Here is a 22,651-nt window from a genome sequence, read left to right as displayed (position 1 = left end):
CGTTGAGAAGAGGGAGGGGGGCTTGCTTATTTCGATGAAATACGACACGGGGGTGGGGGGGTATGAGTGCACATTCGACGTCGTTTAATATATTGGTAAATTTAAATTTGTCGCTATTGTCTCTATAAATATAATTTTTTACTAGCTTTTACCAGCAAAAGTATCAGATATTCATATAAAAACGTGTAGTTTTTGAAATGAAATTGAAAATAAAACAAAACGTTTACGAATAAATACACCATTGTTAAAATTAAAAACATTTCTCTTATAGATACTTTTATCGCATACATTTCGTTTTTATCAGTCACAGCCTTAAAATAATATTAGGTAGCACTTTTGTACAGGACAACAAACAATAAGACATTGTTCTTTGGGTTTAAACAAGCGCTTCTAATATATACAGAACAACGTCTGGATGCAAACAATATTAAATTGTTGATTCATTTATGTGCTGCATACTGTGTGTGAAAAAATAGTTCTGAAAGAATGAATGGAAATAAAATATTGTGTTCTATTTAGTTAGTAAGTCGTATTTATACTTAGAGAAGATTTATACGCAAAATCTTGGCATTTTTTTCGAATACTCAGAAAACTAATAAAAATTTTTGAAAAATTTAAACGCAGATTGAGAGATTACATTATTACCGAGGGCCAAAAGTTTCTGAAAACATCTATAATGTTTATTTTAATAAGTTACAGGGATAAAAAAGAGAATATTGAGTCTGATTTTTAAGTTCAAAAATTTCATTCAAAAGAAACCTTTTGTTTATTCTAAGGGACTTTCAGCCCTCGGTAATAATGTAATCTTTCATTCCGCGTTTATATTTTTCAAATATATTTATTAGTTTTCTCGGGATTCGAAAAAAGAATGCATTTAAATAGCATTGGACCAAGATTTTGCGCCTACCCCCTTAATTGTTCTTGTTATGATACATTCGCAAATAAAGTTTCAAGGTTGATTCAAAAAAATTGAAAGGTTGATCACTGAAAGGGGGGTCGTGAACTGCAATGACGACGTCGACATGGGGGGGGGGGGGTTCGTCTGTAAACGACGAATTACGACGGAGCGGTGGGAGGGTATTAAAAAGTTCAAATTTTTTACGACGTAGTTTATGGATGCCCCCTAAGAAGGTTCTAATTTAATTTTTACATAAGTTATGAACATTTATAAAATCTCAAAATTTATGATTTATTTTGCAATTTTCTAAGCAACAAATAAGGATAGACATATTCAGCGGACGCCATATTGAAGTTTTTTCGTATGATTTATGAGTTTCTTATTCTCAAATTTGTTTAGAATGCTTCTCTTTTTAGTAATAGACGAAAAAAGCGAAAATTTACCGTTTTTTGATCTTCATTTGTTTATAACTATGTATATCATCAAAATCGGCTGCAGGAAACGTACAGGTTATTATTATAGATGTCCATACTACTCAAAAATTTGATTTCGGCCTAGAGGGTGATGTGTCACGAGAAAAATCTTATTTCTCTGGACTATGGGTGGATCGTGTCACCAATATATTGAGGTCCTACGTAAAATGGGCAAGGAATGCGAGATTATTAACATAATCAAAGAGCACAAACTAGAACATCTTGGCCATGTTATGAGGAATGAACAGAGACATAGCTTGTTGCAACTCACTCTTCAGGGGAAGGTATTTGTGAAGAGAGGACAAGGAGAAAAAGAATAAAAAATCTCGAAGTAACAATTAAAAAAACTGTAAAAAACGAAGTAACTTATAAAAAACATATTTTTTATTAAAAACATATTTCACTACCATACACTTATACTAATGGCTAATACTAATCTGATACCAATACTCATGCTTCCTTTTGTTTGTTATCTTGCCTAGTGGTTAGACGTTATTCCAGGGATTCAAGGTTTAACCATACACCACCTTCGACGTTGGGAAAATGTAATCTTGAGTCATATTTCCAGGGTAGCTGTGTTTTTTCGTTCAAGGTTACTCTGCATGTCCTTAAAATTGAACATAATCCAACTTTGGCTTGCAGCTTTCCAAATCTTAATCCTAAAAATTAAAAAAAACCTAAAAAAGTTGTAATGATGAATGAATCCTGAATCCAGTAGTGCTGGATGCACTTGATGTCGTCCAACCACTTTGTTGAACGACGTCTTCGATTACGATAAGCATCATCTCTTGGTCTCCATTCTAATATTTTCTTTTCTTCTTCTTTTTGCGACATGCTTCAATTATTATTTTACTATTTTTTTAATTGCCAATTTTAAATATTAACTTTCCTTTGTAAACGAAATAATATGGATCATTTAAATTTCACATGTGTTTCGTTCCTAATATACAAACCATGTACATAGAAGGGCTGTTAAGTTTTAAGAAACGAAATATATCCCTATTCAGGTAAGATACCTTTGCAGTTTTTAAAACACCAGATCTAATAAATTGTCGCCTGTCTGGCCATATGGCAGAACCACATAATGACAGATTAGTGTTTTTGGTCTAGTTCAGTAGAGTCACAGCGGGCACACCGTGCGGTCACACCCGTGCGGTCAAAATAACAAACCCTCTTTCGAGAGCTTTTCACGTTTTTTTTTCGATTGAAATAAATATATTATTAACAGACAGTTTGTTGTTTTTACATTTATTTTAATTTCATTTAATTGTTTCCGTGGACAATAAGGTTATCACACACGTAACTCAACCACCACGGAACATTAGTTCATTTTTCATCTTTGAATCAGGCCTACATGTCCCGCCTAGTTCCATTTCATCGCTGTAATTCTTTGAGCTTGTTCATAGCTTGATGATACACAGTTTGGATTCCGCAATAACCTTGGGACCAGAGAAGCACTGTTTAGTATTCAGGTTATGGTACAGAGATGCAGAGATGTCGGACATCCGGTTTATATGTGTTTCATTGACTTTGAGAAGGCCTTTGATCGAGTAAAACATACTGAAATGATTACTATTCTTCAGAAAGTGTCTCCTATCGGAGGTTGGCTACCATCACAGCAATCTTAACTTTGTTGGCTGCAGCTCTGAACAACTGTATTGAACTGCACCCATACCACTCCCTTAAATTTCGCAACCAGGAAATCCTCCTACGTCCCACATTTCTCTTTCCCGCGATTTTTCCTTGGATTATGAGTCTAAGCCGAGAGTACTTTTCTCCTCTCATCATGTGGCCTAGATACTCCAGTTTTTTCGTTTGTATGGTTTTTATGACTTCGCATTCCTTCCCCATCTTCAGCAAAACATCTTGATTTGTTACTCTTTCTGTCCATGGTATTTTCCACATTCTTCTGTAACACCACATATCGAATGCCTCAATGTTTTTGATGTTTATCTTTTTCAGAATCCAAGCTTCCATGCCGTACAGCAGAACGGAGAAAACATAGCACCTTAACATTCTCGTTCTTAAGTTTATATTTATGTCCCGGCTGCATAGGAACTTTTTCATTTTGACAAACGATTGTCTCGCTATCTCAATTCGCCTCTTGATTTCTCTTGTCTGGTCATTAGTATCAGTGAAACAAACCCCTAAATATTTGTAGGACATAACTCTTTCAACTGGCTGATTATTTATGGTTAAATTCATATTGGTGTATAGCTTCTTTGTAACAATCATGAATTTAGTCTAAACTGGCATCAAAGTGCAAACATCAGGATTGGTCGGGACACGTCTGAAGAACTTCAAATACGAAGAGGAGTAAGGCCGGGCTGCATTTTGTCCCCACTAATATTTAACATCTATTCTGAGTTTGTTTTCAATAAAGCAGTGGATAATGCTCAATGTGGTATCAAAATGAATGGCGTCAATATTAATAATTTGAGATATGCGGATGACACGATGTTAATTGCGAGCAATTATGAAGAGCTTCAACATCTGATTAATAGGATTACCACAACGTGTGATGAATATGGACTCAACCTAAACACCGCAAAGGCCAAGGTGATGGTTGTCAGTAAGACGCCAATAACACCGGAAGTAGTAACAGCTTATGGTGAACAATTAGAGAGAACTAACAGTATCATCTACCTTGTTGTAATATAAATGAAAACTGGGACAGAGCAGACAAATTAGAATACGTATAGAGAAGGCCAGAGCTGCATTCTTTAAGATAAAGAAACTTTTATGTGGAGACAACATTACTTTGAATCTTAAAATTAGATTAGTGAGATGTTATGTGTTTTCTACTCTTTTGTACGGTGTCGAAGACTGGACTTTAATAGATACTCTTCTCAAGAAATTGGAAGCTTTTGAAATCTGGGTATACCGGAGAATCCTACGAATAAGTCGGGTGGATAGAGTTCGTAACGAAGTTGTTTTGCACTGGATGGGAAAAGTCACGGAAGTCGTCAGAACAGTTAAAACTTAAAAACTTGAATATTTTGGCCATGTTATGCGACACCCAGAGATATATAGGGTGAGGCAGATAACTGGCCTATTAGAAATATCTCGAGAACTAAAGGCCACAGAATCATGAAAATTGGAATAAAGGGGTTTTGAAGGATGATCTATTAAATGAAAATATTTTCATCTCTGCAACTTCCGGTTATACCGGAAGTTGCTAATAACTTCGTTTTTTTAAATGGGGCACCCTGTATATTTTTACATTTTTGGATTCTCTTCGATGTCTTCTTTCTTAAAATATGAGGTTTTGTAATATTATACAGGGTATTTTAAGAGATAAGTACGTTTTTTTTTGTTAATTTCGTAGGAATATTCATACCCTGTAGAATTGCAGTAGTTTGACATCTAAAACTCTACTTACGTTCAAATGATTTTTAATATACTCTACTATTGTTAAGAATCATTAGTATAGCTAAATTTTTAATTTTAGTATACAGGGTTGGTCTAAACTCGGAATGAGTATTTTCTGATTTTTCTTAAATAGAACACCCTGTATTTTTGTATTGTAGTGAAATGATATTTTATAGTACTTTTTTATTTCTTAAGCATTCCCTATACCTAACTGCTTTAATTTGTGAGTTATTGGTGATTCAAGCTAAACATTAATTGCAACAAAAAATACGTAAAATTTTATTAGGTTGGCCGTGAAAATACTCAATCCCAAATAATTTTTCAGAAATAAATACATATTAATCCAAACTGGTCCTTAAAATTACCAATAATGGTTTAGCTATCAAAATACCTACGTAGTTAAGATTGTTGGTGCGATTAACAATTAAGCACAAATTAAAGCAGTTAGGTATAGGGAATGCTTAAGAAATAAAAAAGTACCATAAAATATCATTTCATTACAATACTAAAATACAGGGTGTTCCATTTAAGAAAACTCAGAAAATACTCATTCCGAGTTTCGACCAACCCTGTATACTAAAATTAAAAATTTGGCTATACTAATGATTCATAACAATAGTAGAGTATATTAAAAATCATTTAAACGTAAGTAGAGTTTTAGATGTCAAACTACTACAATTCTACAGGGTGTTAATTTTGCTACGAAATTAATAAAAAAACGTAATTATCTTTTAAAATACCCTGTATAATATTACAAAACCTCATATTTTAAGAAAGAAGACATCGAAGAGAATCCAAAAATGTAAAAATATACAGGGTGTCCCATTTAAAAAAACGAAGTTATAAGCAACTTCCGGTATAACCGGAACTTGCAAAGGGATGAAAATATTTTCATTTAATAGATCATCCTTCAAAACCCCCTTATTCCAATTTTCATGATTCTGTTGCCTTTAGTTCTCGAGATATTTCTAATAGGCCCCTTATTTGCCTCACCCTGTATAATATACTCCATTTAATAATACAAGGCAAGGTAGACGGAAGAAGAGGGCCAGGTCGAAGAAGAACGTCATGGCTTAAAAACCTGAGAGAATGGTTTAACAGATCCTCTGTATCGCTTTTCCGAGCTGCCGTTACAAAATTACTATAGCCAATTTGATAGCCAACTGAAGAAAAATTCTTTGAAGTGCGTCTGTAATACCAGTTTTCTCCTAACTACTTTATTTGAAACTCTCTCTCTGGGGGTTATATTCAACATCTCCATTGCTCTCTGTGCCACTCGTATATTATTGAGTATTTTAAAACCTTTTTATATACTTGGCTTGGTTGGTGTCACGGACTCCGCAAATTTTGTAATCCATTTAAAAAATAGTTCTAGGCTACCTAGACACCTGAAATTTTCAGGATAGCTTAGGACTAGCTAACAATGCAATATTTTACTGCTATTATACAGGGTGATTAATAATTAGTGGGTTGAAGCTCCGTAGATCCGTTATAGTAATGCATAGCGATAAAAATAACAAAAATTGTAGCGAACTTTGAGCTTCACATTACAAAATTAGTTAGAATATTACGGGGTGTTTGATAACATAGTGGCAGACCAAACTTATGTTTTTTTAAATAGAACAACCTGTATTTTATTTTATATTCGAAATCTTCGTAACTTTTCGATTACAAAAATATAAAGGTTTGGTATGTTATACGGGGTATTTACAAAGTTATAACCGATTTTATATGAAAATCGTAACAAGTTTAACTACCTGTATAAATAAAAGCAAGCACAAGGTCAATGGTGTATTGACGTCATATTTTTTTATTTATTGTCAAAATTTTCGTAAATGGTTGTTTTGCTAATTTTCTTTATATTGAATACAGGGTGAGTCAAAATGCAAGTATATTATTTTCTCAGTAATTTTAAATAGAACACCCTGTATTTTATATCATTATCGAAAAGTACCAATACCATACTATAATTTTTGTATAACATTCCCTATGTGTAAATTTATTAGTTTTCGAGATATTTTCATTTTTCAGAGAAAAATTATTAATAATTACGGATCTAAATCTTTCCAAATTTTAAGTAAGCCATGACTGAATAATTGTCTAAAACTTACAATTTACGATTACTGATTATCAATCTGTAATCAAAGTTGGCTACAATTTTTGTTATTAACTTTTATTACTATCTATTACTTATAACGGATCTACAAAGCTTTACCCCACTGGCCAATCACACTGTATGGATAAAGCGATTTTTTTTTAATTTCAAACTATTTTAAATATGTGACTAATGCAATGATATTTTAAAGTATGTTAATAAATCGATATCTACAAATTGATGGTGCCTCAGTGGCGTTAGACTGCAGATCGAGAGGTCCCCAGTTGGAACCCGGCTGTTACGTATCTTTTTTTTAATTGTTTTAATAAATAATTAAAAGTTTATATACTTAAAATTATAATATACCATTTTAAACAACCGTGGTATTATAAAAAAATACTATTTTATGCTAGTGTAATTTTTGGAATCATAATTATAAATAACAGTTAATACACCTACTAAAAATTCATATTTTATAAGTTAATTATTCTTTCCAACTATGTTGTGTCCTATATGTACAATAACAAAACCGTGATATTATAAAAAGTAATTATTTAGTAGAGTGTAATTTTTGGAATTTTAAGCATGTTATCGTTAAATCGTTAAATTATTTTATATTCTTTCCTATAAATAATAAAAAGATTTTATTATAAAATATTCTTTTTTATAAAAGTGTAATTATTTAAAACGTTTTTATATACTTGGCTTGGTTGTTGTCACTGACTCCGCAAATTTTGTAATCCATTTTAAAAATAGTTCTAGGCTACCTAGATACCTGAAATTTTCAGAATAGCTTTGAACTAGCTAACAATGCGATATTTAACTGTTATTATACAGGGTGATTGATTAGTAGGGTAAAACTCCGTAGATCCGTTATAGTAATGGATAGCGATAAAACTTGACAACAAAAATTGTAGCCAATTTTGAGCTTCACATTACAAAATTAGTTAGAATTTTACAGGGTGTTCGATAACATAGTGGCAGATCAAACTTATGTTTTTTTTAATGGAACACCCTATATTTTATTTTATATTCAAAATCTTCTTAACTTCTTCATTACAAAAATATAAAGGTTTGGTATGATATACAGGGTATTTACAAAGTTATAACAAATTTTATATGAAAATCGTAACAAGTTCAACTCCCTGTATATATAAAAATAAGCACAACGGCAATGGTTTATTAATGCCATATTTTTTTACTTATTGTCAAAATTTCCATAAATGACTGATATTCCTGATTTTCTTTATATTGAATACAGGGTGAGTCAATACACAAGTACATTATTTTCTCAGTAATTTTAAATGAAACACCCTGTATTTTATATCACTATCGAAAAGTACTATTTACCTTACTTTAATTTATATATAACATTCCCTATGTCTATTTCGGATATTTTCATTTTTCAGAGCAAATTATTAATTACGGGTCTAAATCTTTCCAAATTTTAGGTAAACCATGACTGAATTGTCTAAAACTGACAATTTACGATGACTCATTATCAATATGTAATCAAAGTTGGCTACAATTTTTGTTATTATCTTTTATTGCTATCTATTACTATAACGGATCTACGGAGCTTTTCCCCACTAATCAATATCCCTGAATGGATAAATCGATTTTTTTTATTTCAAACTATTTTAAAAATGTGGCTAATACAATGATATTTTAAAGTACGTTAAAAAATCGATATCTACAAATTGATGGTGGGTCAGTGGCATTAGACTGCAGACCGAGAGTTCCCCAGTTCGAACACGGCTGTTGAGTATCTTTTTTAATTTTTTTAATAAATAATTAAAAGTTGATATACTTAAAATTCGTATTTTATAAGTTAATTATTATAATATAATTATTATAATATAATATTATTATAACCGTGGTATTATAAAAAGTACTTTTTTTATACTAGTGTAATTTTTGGAATTTTAATTTTAACAGTTAATACACCTACTAAAAATTCATATTTTATTTTTTCGAAATATGTTGTGTCCTGTATATAACAAAACCGTGTTATTATTAAAGTAATTTTTTATTATAGTGTAATTTTTGGAATTCTAAGCATTTGATATCGTCAAATTATTTTATATTCTCTCCTATAAATAATAAAAAAGTTTTATTATAAAAAAGTTATTTTTTATAAAAATGTAATTATTTCTATTAAGGGCCAATGTTTCTGCTCCATATGTTAGAACTGGGAGTACACATTGATCAAAGACCAAAATAGAAATACTTATTCTTTCAATGGAAGTAACAAATTGTTAAAATAATTGGGGTTGAATAAAATGTAGTGTTCATTGACTCAGTGGCGGCCGGTCAGGGTCGGCAGGGTCGGCAGTGCCGACCCACACATTTATAAATATAGATTTTTTAAATATTTGTATCTGTGAAATAAAAAAAATCTATCAGATAATACAGACTAAATTTTATTCATGGTTTTTAAAAGAATCTGATCAATCCGAGCGTTAAGTGATCCCTGCGCATAACAGACTTCTCAAAAAATGAATGATCCGAGCCATTTATCTGACTTTTCGGCTAGCCGTCCCTAACATCCGTAGTTTGACAATTTACACGTAAAACTCAACGACATAACAAGTCGATGAGCAAGCGAACATTACTTTTCTCCGTGGGCAATAGCAGATACGGCGTGGCAGGTTAAGCGGCAAGTACGGCACATTTCGGTCTGCCGGTCGGTGTTTCATTTGGAAGCATGCATCGGTAGAAATTGTCAAAAATAATCACGCCGTTTTACGTCGTTTAATTGATATTGTAATTTTTTAAGTTGTCAGGAATTATCATTTAGTGGACATGATGGATCGAAGCATTTGTTAAAAATCAAAGTAATTATAGAGAATTAATAAAATTGTTTTAGAAATACCTATTTACTTTCTGATTCTAAGTGTATTCGTAATACAGAATGAACTAATACATATAATCAAATACAGTGGAACCCCGATAAGTCGGCCTCCGATAACCCGGAAGTCCGGCTAACCCGGATCGATTTTCATCAGATAAAATAAAAATGTTTTCACTTTGACTGAGTCTTTTACCAAGAAATAAACAATAATGTATACAACTGTACGTAATTTAGATGTACTGAACATAAGTATTTCATTTTTTTGGCAATTGTAATTAAGTTTATCTGTAAGAGTACCGTATTTTATTAATTTTTACCATATTCTCCGGCTAACCGGATTTTCGATAACCCGGATCGGCCGCGGTCCCGATTAATCCGACTTATCGAGGTTCCACTGTAGTTAAATTTTGAATAACGTTGTTGAATCTGAGATTTAGAAAACCATTTGCTTTTCACTGAAAGTAGATGAAACTTCTGATTATCATGTCATTCACAATTATCAATTATTTTGTTCGATACGCGTTACGTGGTAATATTTATGAGAACATAAAATCCTTTATAAAAGGTATATTTGTGAAAATCCCTATACAGGGCTACATCAAAGACAGAACTAGTTTTCGATCGGTTGACCGATCATCATCAGTGCAATCTTAGAATCTACATGCTAACCACCAAAGTAAAAATATATGGCTAAAAACCCTTTACAATTGATCCGTCATCGGAACATATGACAAAGATGTGAATTATAACATGGATGAATAAAATATCCAATGTTTTTCGCCCGAGGTACCAATGAGCTCTATCTGACAAGTTCACATCATGGCTGTACGGAAGCAAGTCTTTATGAGAGGTTTTTAGGTTTTAGAGATGTGAGTAAAAGCAATAAGGCAGAATATATTTTTGGTGTTTTAAAGAACAGATTCAAATTTTTTGATACCAAAAATAAATTGGTAGGGCAAACTGGGGCAATCTTATGACAGCGTTGCTGTGATGAGTGGTGAATTGAATAGTCTCCAGGCAATAGTTAAAACTATTGCATCACAAGCTTTATTTACTCACTATGATGCGCATATAATGAATTTAGTTTTACATGATACGTGTAAAAAAATAAAGAATATCGTCTTTTCTTGCCAGTTTAGCTCACCTAAGCGGATTACTGCTTTAGAACAAATTTGTTTCGAAAAAAAAAGCGAACAGTTTGTCAGACGCGATGAAATTTTAAATCTCGGTTAGTTTTATCTAAGCAGATTATCTCTTATAGTTTTAGTATCTGTAGCAGATTTTCGTGAACAGCTTTGGAAGTTTTTGATTTTATTATCGAAGGCGACGATTTTCAAATTGGCGATAACTCGATCCGTGAAGCAATCGGTTTGAGAACTTTATTAAATACTAATGACTCTTTCAATATTTTTTTAAATATTTTTAAGACAGAGTTTGCCCAAGATATTTCTTGTTGTTCAAAATCACTCAACTGACATTATTTATTCTAAAAATAGAATACGAAAACTGGTGCAAAATCTCAGAGATTTTCGTAATGATAGTAGTTTCCAATATATACGCAGTGACGTTTTGGATTGGCTTGATATTTCCGAACCACCCCAAAAAAGACAACGACATGATACATATCTCGAAAAACGAGTAAGTATATCTTGAAATTTTGGATACCTACTATTATATGCAAATAGATACTCGTTTTTCGAATTTTGAAGATTTGCAAATTTTTGACCTCTTTGAAGATTTAAAATTTAAAAGTTACGTTCGCCAAAGAATTTCCAAGATATTTATTATTACAAGTTAGGTACTTAAAAATTATGCTGGTCCAAATATTTTCAGAAAGTGGGATAAGTTGCACAATATGTATGTATAATTAAGTAAGTACTGCAATTCATTACAACAAACTGTTTATCAATTTTCTTATTACCACCAATTTCTGCCTAAAAAAAAACGGGATTTACCTTGTCTCAAAAGAATCAACACGTATTGTCGAAACACCATGAAACAAGAGAGAATGTCAAGTACATCAAATAAAAAAAAAGCAAAAAACAAAAAAATCTCCTATGATGAATTAAGCCTTTTAGTTTGATGGTATACCTATATGAGGAGACAAAAAAACCTTGCCGACCCTGTCTCCAAGGCCACGAGCCGCCACTGCATTGACTACAAATACATAAAATATTGTTAAAAAATCCTTACCTATACATAGCCTAGGTCCTTCACCAAATGCCAAAAAGGCCATGGGGGGTATTAAACTTTTATTTTCCGGACTAAATCTATCAGGGTCGAATACATTGGGGTTGGGGTAGATATCAGGGTCGTAATGTATTCCACGTGTTGATATGTTGAGTACTGTTCCTTTTTCTATTAAAATATCAGTGTCAGGAATTATATAGTCTTTAGTACACAACCGTTCGATCAGTACTATTGGGGGATGCATTCTCAGAGATTCTAAAAAAATAAAAACATTGAGGAGGTTAATCATAAAATAAGGAAGTTCTGTAATAGTTATTTATGTATCAAGGGCGTAAAATAGGCGTTTGTGGACCGCGACGTGCTAGTAAGAGCCTGAGCCGATAGGCGAGGGCTATTAACACGTAAGGTCTATAAACGCTGCATGTTTACGCCCGAAATACATACAAATTTTTATGCACGACTGTTTTAATGATCATTTATTAATAAAGATACAAATTTCCTTGCACGATCGTCTTAGTGATTATTTTTTAATACTTCTTTTTCTTTCCACCTTTTGCGAGCAATTTATTATAAATACCGTTTCAAAAGTTGCATAAATTTTATAGCTCAATTTATTAAAACTCATCCTGTATAACAATTCACCGAATCATTTTTATTGGTTAGTTAATAAAAAATGTCATATTGAAAGAAATATGTGTAAGAAATAATAATACGATAGAACAGTAATCTCTATAGCTATGTTCGCGTTACCCTAGCAACAAAGTAAATAAAGTAAAACCTCGATATAACGGACTAATTGGGGGAACAGGATGTCCGTTAAAGCCGAAAGTCCGTTATATAAAAATAGGTTTAAAATCAATCAACAATTTTATTTTGAAAATACGTACTGTATTTAGATACAGTGTACAAATCTGCACAACGGCACAAACTTCGTCGGTGCCAATCACGAATTACAAGCCTTAAGAGGATCGGTAGGTATTTTCGGCTGCAATGCTATTCAAATGGGGATTCATTTTTTTCGAATCCTGAGAAAACTAATAAGTATTTTTGAAAAATTTAAACGCACAATGAAAGATTACGTTATTAGCGAGGGCCGAAAGTCCCTGAGAACTTCTATAATGTTTATTTTAATAAGTTACAGTGGTGAAAAACTAAGAGAAAATGTAGTGTGATTTTTAATTTCAAATATCTCATTCGAAAGAAACTTCTTATATATTCTAAGGGACTTTCGGCCCTCGATAATAATGTAGTCTTTCATTTTGTGTTTAAATTTTTTAAAAATATTTATTAGTTTTTTCAAGATTCGAAAAAAATGGACACCATGTCCGTGGAAATCGAACATTCGCTATCTTTGTCATACAACGCACTCATTCGAATATAATGTTATGACAAGACTCGAGACAGTGACAAGTAGAGATGTGTCCGACCCGCTATTTTGATATAGCAGTTCATTCTGCTACTGCTTTTTAACGCTTTTACGATGATAATAAAATCAATCAAAGAGTTGTTTATTAAATAGTATTGATAGTGTATTTGAAAAATAATAATTGATTTAAGGCGTACAATTAATAAAAAGTTATTTATTGTTTATATATTATTTATGGAAAATCCAAGTATTTCATGTCATTAAAGTTCAAATAAAAGTATTATTTTATAAGAGTTTGTTCCGATAACCGTAAATAGGTACGAGTTTAGCTATAAAGTAAAGTGCCCATGGTGGCATAAAATGTAGTAAATGCTAATGCTTCAAGTACGTACTACATTTTTGAAGATTTCACTACACTTAAAAAGCATTTGCTTTTCTCCGTAGTATTTGCTACTATTTACCAGCCTACATAGAAGAATGTACTACGCTTTTGAAGTATGTGCTTGTTTAGTAGTATTTTGCTTCAGTTTAAGTGAAGTTGATGGGTGGACGCCTTCGGCGTAGGTATTGTTTTGTTACAATATGACAGCATTAATGAATGTGTGTCATAGAAAAATTTACAAACTAAGAAGAAGATTCTTAATTTTTGGGTCATTATTTTATCAAATAAAATTTAATAATTGTGAAGAAGATTAACAAATAACAATTGTTCATTTTTATCCTCGCGTAACTCTTTTGTCGCTTCGGATCTGAGTCATTCATTTTTACTCATGTACAATTCTAATAATTTGGTACGTAAAAATGTGAATTCACAAATCACAAGCACATGGAAAACTAATTCCATCACGATTAGTTTAATGCAGAAACGGCTGGCGCTACGCTTTTTAGTAGATACTTCTGGTCAGTAGTAAGTACTTCTGTTGTGTAGTAAGTTCTTCTCAACAAACGCACCTACTTTTATGTAAAAGAAAATGCTACAAAGTAGTGACTATTTGCTGGAGCAATAGCATCTACTACGTTTTATGCATTCCGCCCATCGGCATTTTCTTGAGTGAATAATTAAATGTTGGCTTCATATTTTAATAAAGATGATTTTAAGATTTTATAATTAAAGGCTTCGCTTTTTGCGGAGAGTTTTAACGCTTTTTTTCTCGAAAAAAAATAATAAAATGATATTTTCGGCTCCTTTTCCTAAGTGACTTCTCTATTGAGGTTGGCGGTCAATATGGCAAATTTCTCTCTATTCTGGGCTTGTTGAATTAAGTCATTTCCTGTTGTGTGGGTTCAATCTCTGATGTTTCGGAGCCAAGATTTTTTCTTTCTTTTTTAACCCCTTTTATCTTCGATCTTGCCATTTAATATTACCTGGAGCTGCTCAAATTCCCTATGGCGCATTATGTGTCCTACATATGACATCTATCTAATTTTGATAGTATTGACCAGATGAGGACGTGTGTTTATTATTTTCAGTAATTTTTCATTCGTGGTTCTGCTGGCCCAGCTTATTCTTAACATTCGGCGGTTCATCCACATTTCGAATTAATTCAATTTGTTAACGTCATACTGTTTTAATGTTCAGGTCTCGCAACCATATAGTAATAGAGACCACACATTCACACATAACACTTTAGTGTTTTCAATCTTATTGTGACTGATAGCTTGGGGTTACACAGCATTTTACGCATGTTCATGAAACCAGACCTTGCTATTTCAATGCGTCTTATGATTTCTTTTCAGTGGTCTAGTTGAGTATTTAGCCCTCTGCCCAGGTATATGAAGCTTTGGGAACTCTGAAGAATGACTTTAACAGCCTCTGTGACTTTCTTGTGATAATATGTTCATCCATATCTTAAGTTGGTCTTCTCTTTCCGCTAATAAACTTTTTTTTTCGACTATTTGTATAGTATATAAATAATGGTAACCACTGAATACATAATTAGTGACAAAATAATCCTATCATTTATACAAGTAAAGGTTATCCAAGAACCAAGAACATTCAAAAACTGAACGAAACCGAAATAGCCATCTCTACCATTCTAATGACAATGTCACTGTCAACCTAATGTTTACATCTGCAGTTTCCATACCAGTGAGAATTTTACTACACGTAATTTGCCGTGTAAAGACAGAAAAAGTAGGGATGGCCGTAAAATATTTGTGAATTATGTACCCATAGCCTTAAGCAATTTTCTGATTTCAAATCAAGATAAAATTTCGGAATTATGCACATCCGAAAATATAAACTGGCATTTTATTCCGGCACATTCTCCGCACTTCGGTGGCCTCTGGGAGGCAGGAATAAAATCGAGCAAGAATCATTTAAAGCGAGTGATAGGTAATAATGTTTTAACCTTCGAAGAATTGTCGACAGTATTTGCTCAAATTGAAGCAATTTTAAATTCCCGGCCCCTTTCACCACTCTCTTCCGATCCTAATGACGATAATCTGTTAACCCCCGCTTACTTTCTCATCGGCCAACCGTTAACAGCAACTCCAGAACCAGATGTCACAGAATTACCGATTGGAAGACTTTCTCGGTTCCAACTCCTGGAACAAAAATGCGACAGAACTTCTGGCGACGATGGTCGAAAGAATACGTATCCGAACTGCAGCAGAGGGTCAAATGGAAAAAGACGCAGAGAACTTTATCCCAAGGTTCTATGGTACTAATTAAGGAAGATAATATCAATCCGTTAAAATGGAGACTGGGGCGGATTGTAGAGCTACATCCTGGGAAGGATGGAATTTGTCGGGTGGCATCGATACGAACTGCAAATGGTATCATCCGGCGAGCCTTCCCGAAGATTTGTCCATTACCCATCGACGATTGAAAGGGAGTTCTTTCAAGGCCGGGGGCATGTTAGAGCCGGCAACACTGTTACCAGGCTACGACTCTACGACCACGAGGGCGAGGCACATCGACAAGATATTTCTCTTTACCATCGACCGGCAAGCGAGCAACACGTTGTAATTTATATTTCAAACAACCTGTTAAATTCGTTAATAAAATTTAGTTTATACGTTAAGCGTTTTCATGCGAACAAATTAATAAAAATACAGTCCACTAAATACAAGTACAATCACTTACCAAGTATAATTTGTTCCAAATACTGCATTTCCATAATCGCATCATAACTTACAACACCATTGTGCTTCTCCAAAACAGCATTGATTTGATTCCGAGCTTTGTCCTGGATGTCTTGATTTTGAGCCAAATGAAACAAAGCGTATGTCATCGCTGTCGATGAAGTTTCAAATCCGGCGATAAAGAAAACGAAACTATGAGCAGTAATTTCTTTCATGGTGAGATGAACACCTTTACTGGAATCTGCTTTGATTGTTCCATCATCTGTAACCTTGCCTATATTTTTCAACTGGATTAGAAGATGCATGAAATCTTTCCTATATACATTATTCTTTTCTCTGTAAGTTACAATATCATTGACAACTTCCACGAAAAAGTCTTCCAGAAACTGAGGCAACGACCTACAGTTGAGTTTGATCCACACCCATTCGGGCACCAGATCTCCTAGCAGCTTAATTTTTCTTGTAATTTCCTTAAATATAGTACGTTTTTGTAAGTTGGGTGGTGGAGGACCTACTACTTTATTAGCGATAGCTTTGAATTCTGAATCTGGATTGTCCATGCTTTTAGATTCTATTCCAAATGCTACAGAAGTGATTATGTCTACAGTAAAGCGCGTCAAGCAGTCTTTAATGTCGATCGGTTCTTTAGATGTGCGGTTCTTTTCTAATATCTTCTCTAGACCGGATGAAGCATCCATCATAGTTTGGAACATCATTTTTAGTTTACCTGGAAATGAAAAATCGGTTTTAGGCTTTCAAAAATCACTCAAACTATAACAAATTGTAGGTCCTGATAGTAATTAGGATAACCAAACCTTATCGACTCACTCGCTTTATTGATTTTGAAAAAGCATTTGAAAAGGTTCAGCACGATATACTAATTAATATCTCAAAACTGTAAACCATCGACAGCCGCGAAATCAGAGTAATTTCAAACCTCTACTGGAACCAGAAAGTCAGAGTAAAAATTGAGGATCAAATGTTGGAAGAAATAGAATTCGAGGTGTAAAACAGGGCTGTATATTGCCACCACTGCTATTTAATACCTATATATACAGGGTGTCCCAGACTAATTTACCCACGGTATATCTCTTAAACGAATAGAGATTTTCGAATGGGACAAAAGGTGATATATTCTACTTGTAATACACTTTAATATGGCGTAGAAAAAAATCATCCCCTAAATAATCATCCCTTAGTTACAACCCCTAACTTTAATTTTTTTAATAGTATATTTTTTATAGTTTTGGATGTGGTCTTTTATCGTCTATTCAACACACTTTTTGAAAATAAAATCGGTTCGTAAATAACCTAGAAACTATCAGTTTATTTTTGTTAAATTGTGTGTCACAGACTAATTTATCCAGGCTATATTTCTTAAACAAATAGAGATTTTCGAATGGCACAAAAACTGATCTATTCCATTTTTGTAATACACTTTGATATGGCGTAAAAAAATGCATCCCCTAAATATTCATCCCTAACTTACAGGGTGCTATTTAAAAAAATAAAGTTAGGGGTTGTAACTAAGGGATGAATATTTAGGGGATATTTTTTTTCTACGCCATATTATAGTGTGTTACAAATGTAATAGATCAGTTTTGGTCCCATTCGAAAATCTCTATTCGTTTATGAAATATAGCATTGATAAGTTAGTCTGATTTATAAATATAGTCAGATTTTATTTTCAAAAAGTGTGTTGAATAGACGATAAAAGACCACATCCAAGATTATAAAAAAATATACACGGTGCTATTAAAAAAATTAAAGTTAGGGGTTGTAACTAAGGGATGAATATTTAGGGGATGATTTTTTTTACGCCATATTAAAGTGAATTACAAGTAGAATAGAACAATTTTTGTCCCATTCGAAAATCTCTATTTGTTTAAGAGATATAGCGTGGGTAAATTAGTCTGGGACACCCTGTATACAGGGTGAATGGGAAGGAATGTGCCAAACTTTAAGACTGTAAAATATACGTAAAAATAATCAAAAATAACTCATATGTTGTTAATCGATTTTCATTTGTTTCCGAAATACGGGATGTTAAAATTTTTCTTACAAACTGACGATTTATTTATTGCTCTAAAACCGTTTAAGCTTTGCAAATGAAATTTGGTGAGTTTTAAGACATGGTTATTGCGCATGTTTTGACACACAATTAAGAATTTTATATTCACCATTGGCGCGCGTACGGGTAAGGGTCTGAAATTTTTTAGAGAAATAAAAATAGTACGCCAATGAGATATTTCAAATTAAAAATTATTTTTGAATTCCCTGTTTAATTTGTGATAAAAAATCTTTCTTCCCATTTTTTCATACGACGCTTCGTTTTCATGCAAAAAAATAAAATATCTTAACGCTTCCAAACTATTCGAAATAAGTTTCTACACGTTCATATAGAAACTTTGTCGAAAACTTTGTAAGCGTTAAGATGTTTTATTTTTTGCATGAAAACCAAGCGTCGCATGAAAAAATGGGAAGATAGATTTTTTATCACAAATTAAACAAGGAATTCAAGAAATATTTTTAATTTGAAATATTTCAGTGGCGTACCATTTTTATCTGAAAAAAATTTCAGACTATTACCCGTACGCGCGCCAATGGTGAATATAAAATTCTTAATTGTGTGTCAAAACATGCGCAATAACAATGTTTTAGAACCAACCAAATTTCATTTGCACAACCCAACCGGTTTTAGAGCAATAAATAAATCGTCAGTTTGTAAGAAAAATAATTTTTATACCCTATATACCCTATATGCACCATTAGGGGTGCACCCTATATGGTATTAAAATGAACTTAAAGAAAATTCATGGTCAATACAAAACATCCAAAAGACAACGAGACACTACGTATTAATAATATCCAGATAGAAAGGGTAGATAAATACAAATATCTAGGAACATTGGTTAGTCAAAACACAGAACAAACTTGCTATTAATAAACTTTTTTTGGTAGACCGGATCCCAAGCCTATCGTTTTAAAGAGTTGTAACAACTTATTTTTGAAACTCGCGTAAAAATACCATAATTTTAAATACAGCTTTTTGAATAAAAACATTTAACTCTTCATGTCAATATAAAAGTTATTTTATTTATTAGATTAAAAATACTGAAACTCTTTTTCTTCCATTTAAGTGTCGTTGAATCTTTATAATTTGAATGATTTCGTTATGATGCGGTGCAAGTGACCTTGAGGGTTTCAGTTAAATCTGTCAAGTTATAAATATTTGTAAATTTGGAACAAAGTGAATTGAACTATTCTATGAATTGTTTTGCAATTTTACAGATAAATTCTCATTTGTCTGTGTCTATTGAGAAATTCATACCAAGAATGCAGTACGGCTGAAATAGGGCAATACAGTTCTAATTAGGAATAAACGTACAGGGTTGTTGGTCTTCACCAGTTTGTTGTTGATTGCTCTCTCAAGAGCGTCGCACAGGAACTGTGACAACACTGAATGCGCATTCCTATCTTACCGTACTGCAATCCCAGTGTGAATTTCACGTGTAATCTATACAGGGTGTAACGAAAATACAGGTCATAAATTTAACCACATATTCTGGGACCAAAAATAGTTTGATTGAACCTAACTTACCTTAGTACAAATGTGCATATAAAAAAAGTTACAACCCTTTGAAGTTGCAAAATGAAAATCGATTTTTTTCAATATATCGAAAACTTTTAAAGTTTTTTTATTGAAACTGGACATATAACATTCTTATGACAGTAGCATCTTAAGAAAAACTTATAGGGAAATTTGGACACCCTATAAAAATTTTATGGGGGCTTAGTTCCTTTAAACCCCCCAAATTTTTTTGGGACGTTCCAATTAAATTATTATTGTAGTACCATTACTTAAACACAATATTTCTAAAACTTTTTTGGCTCTTAGTACTTTTTCGAAAAGTCAGTTTTTATCGAGATATTTTGAATATTTGTCAAATCCACCACATATTTGTATATGGTTAAGTACGATTATGAATACTTGGTAATAATATGAAAAATTATTGTATGATTTACATTTTTAGGTATATTTTGAACCGTATTAAAAAAGAAGCCATATCTCGATAGAAGGTGCCTTCTCGAAAAAAATACAAAGAAGCAAAAAAGTTTTAAAAACATTTTGTTTAACTAATGGTATCGCAGTAATAGTTTAATTGGAGAGTACACAAATATTTGGGGGGTTTAAAGGAACAAAACCCCCATAAAATTTTTATGTAAACATATTAAAAAAGAAGCTGCAACTCGATAAAAACTGCCTTATCGAAAAAATACGAAGAGCCAAAAAAGTTTTAAAAATATTGAATTTAACTAATGGTATCACAATAATAATTTAATTGAAACGTACAGAAAAGTCTGGGGGGTTTAAGGGAACAAAACCCCCATAAAATTTTTATGGGGACCACAAATTGAACTATAATTTTTCTTTAAGATGCTCCTGTCATAAGAATGCCACATATCTATTTTCGATAAAAAATCTCTAATAGTTTTCGATATATTCGAAAAAATCGATTTTTATTTTGTAACTTCAAAGGGCTATAACTTTTTTTCTGTGCATATTTGTACTAAGGTAAGTTAGGTTCATTCGAACTATTTTGGGTGCCAGAATATGTGATTTTATTTATGACCTGTATTTTTGTTACACCCTGTATAGGTCTGGATCCCGCGTATGAAAAAAAAGTTGATTAATAGCAAGCTGAAAATTTGTTAATAGCTTAAGGGTGTCTAGTCAGATCAACTTTGCTGTATGGGAACACTGTAACAGGGGCAGTTTTAATTGTGGAACAGGTTAAAAATTTGGAACGGTCACACCACGAAAACGGCACATTTATTTTGTCCGACAGAACAGACTTAAACTCTCCGAACAGAGATTAAACTCTCATGCAAAAATCAGACTGCTATTTATCACCTGTCATAATTCCTGTCATTTGACATATTCTACATGTTCCACTCATTAAAACGCCCATTTGGTGATAAATAGCAGTATGATTTTTGCATGAGAGTTTAATCTCTGAGCGTAAATATATGTGCGGAAAAATATTCTGATTCAATTTTTTTTTCACCATCTTGCTTAAAAAGATTTCCTATTAACAAATTTTCATGTTGTCAGGGTCAAAAATGTGTCAAAAAAAATTTTAAACAATTTTTTTAAACTTAAAATGTTCTCCGATTACATACACATGCAACGGTTGAAAATAGTGTCGCTCCTTCTTGATTAGCAATTAAAAAACAAATTGGTTTTCGATACTGTATTGCAAAAAGCTCTTCGGGATTTTATCAATAGATATTCTTAAAATATCTACGTACCTTGGTATCATTGAAATTTTTGGTGTTTCACACAGTTTTTGAGGATTAAAAATGACCGATTTTGCAATGTTTAAAATTTCAATCGCTTATTGGGACCGTGCAAGTTCGGCAAAGCGACCTCTATTTCTACGCTCTGTACTTTTATTCGCACTTTTAATTATATTGGCCAATTATATTAGTCCTGGTTGCTGGATAATTGTCAAGACCATAGTCCAAAAAAAATAATAAGAAGAAAAAATAAGATGCAGGTTATGTTTAGCAAACGTAAACAATTGTATGTAGTAAATAAAATCAGTTATTAAAATGCAGTACTGCAAGCAAAATACAATTAATTAAATTTACCTTTATATAATAATTGCATATCATATCAATATTGTGGAGCAATATATAATTTTTCTGCGTCAATGACAGAAGGTATGAAATATACGTCAATTTGACAATTTCAATTGACAATATGAATTATTTAAGATAGTTGCAATATTTCTCCGCGACTCGCGCACGGTCGTTTCTCGTTTCCCTTTCCAAGTACTTGCACACCGCGAATATCTCGAAAACTATCACATTTACAGAAAAGTCACTTAAGGTCTTTTCTATTTGGAATGATCCAAAAAACCTAAAAAAATTTGTCCGATGTAAAAAAGTTAGTTTTAGGAAAAAACAAAAAACAAACGTTTAAAAAATTTTTTGACTTTTTGATCCTGGCAATATACAAATTTATTAAGAGGGGATATTTTCAAGCAAGATGGTGAAAAAAAATTGAATCGAAATATTTTTCCGCACATATATTTACGCATGTTACATATACATGTAACGGTTGCAATTGCAATTAAAAAACAAAGGGGTTTTCGATATTGTATTGCAAAAAACTCTTTGATTTCATCAATAGATGTTCAAAGAATATCTTCTTACCTTGGAAACATCGAAATATTCAGTTTTTCACATAGTTTCTGAGGGTTAAAAATGGCCGATTTCGCAATTTTTAAATGTTTAATCGCTTATATGT

The 22,651-nt window shown here is 32.4% G+C and overlaps 1 protein-coding gene across 2 annotated transcripts in view; it reads right to left on the bottom strand.

Moving 5' to 3' along the window:
* Window positions 1–1,733: 1,733 nt before the first annotated feature.
* Window positions 1,734–22,651, bottom strand: part of LOC126888426 (probable cytochrome P450 6a23) — an 89,589-nt gene continuing 68,671 nt past the window's right edge. For both annotated transcript variants that reach the window (XM_050656679.1, XM_050656678.1), the window contains exons 2-4: window positions 16,337–17,062; window positions 11,886–12,137; window positions 1,734–2,030 (exon numbers count right to left, since the gene is read on the bottom strand). In XM_050656679.1, the coding sequence (XP_050512636.1) occupies window positions 1,864–2,030; window positions 11,886–12,137; window positions 16,337–17,062 (1,145 nt within the window). In that variant the 3' untranslated portion in view covers window positions 1,734–1,863. The remainder of the gene's footprint in view (window positions 2,031–11,885; window positions 12,138–16,336; window positions 17,063–22,651) is intronic.

The sequence above is a fragment of the Diabrotica virgifera genome, chromosome 7 (assembly GCF_917563875.1).
Source record: "Diabrotica virgifera virgifera chromosome 7, PGI_DIABVI_V3a".
Classification (NCBI taxonomy): Eukaryota; Metazoa; Arthropoda; class Insecta; order Coleoptera; family Chrysomelidae; genus Diabrotica; species Diabrotica virgifera.
The sequence above is the reverse complement of the archived record's forward strand: the minus strand, read 5'-3'. Positions and strand labels throughout refer to the sequence as shown.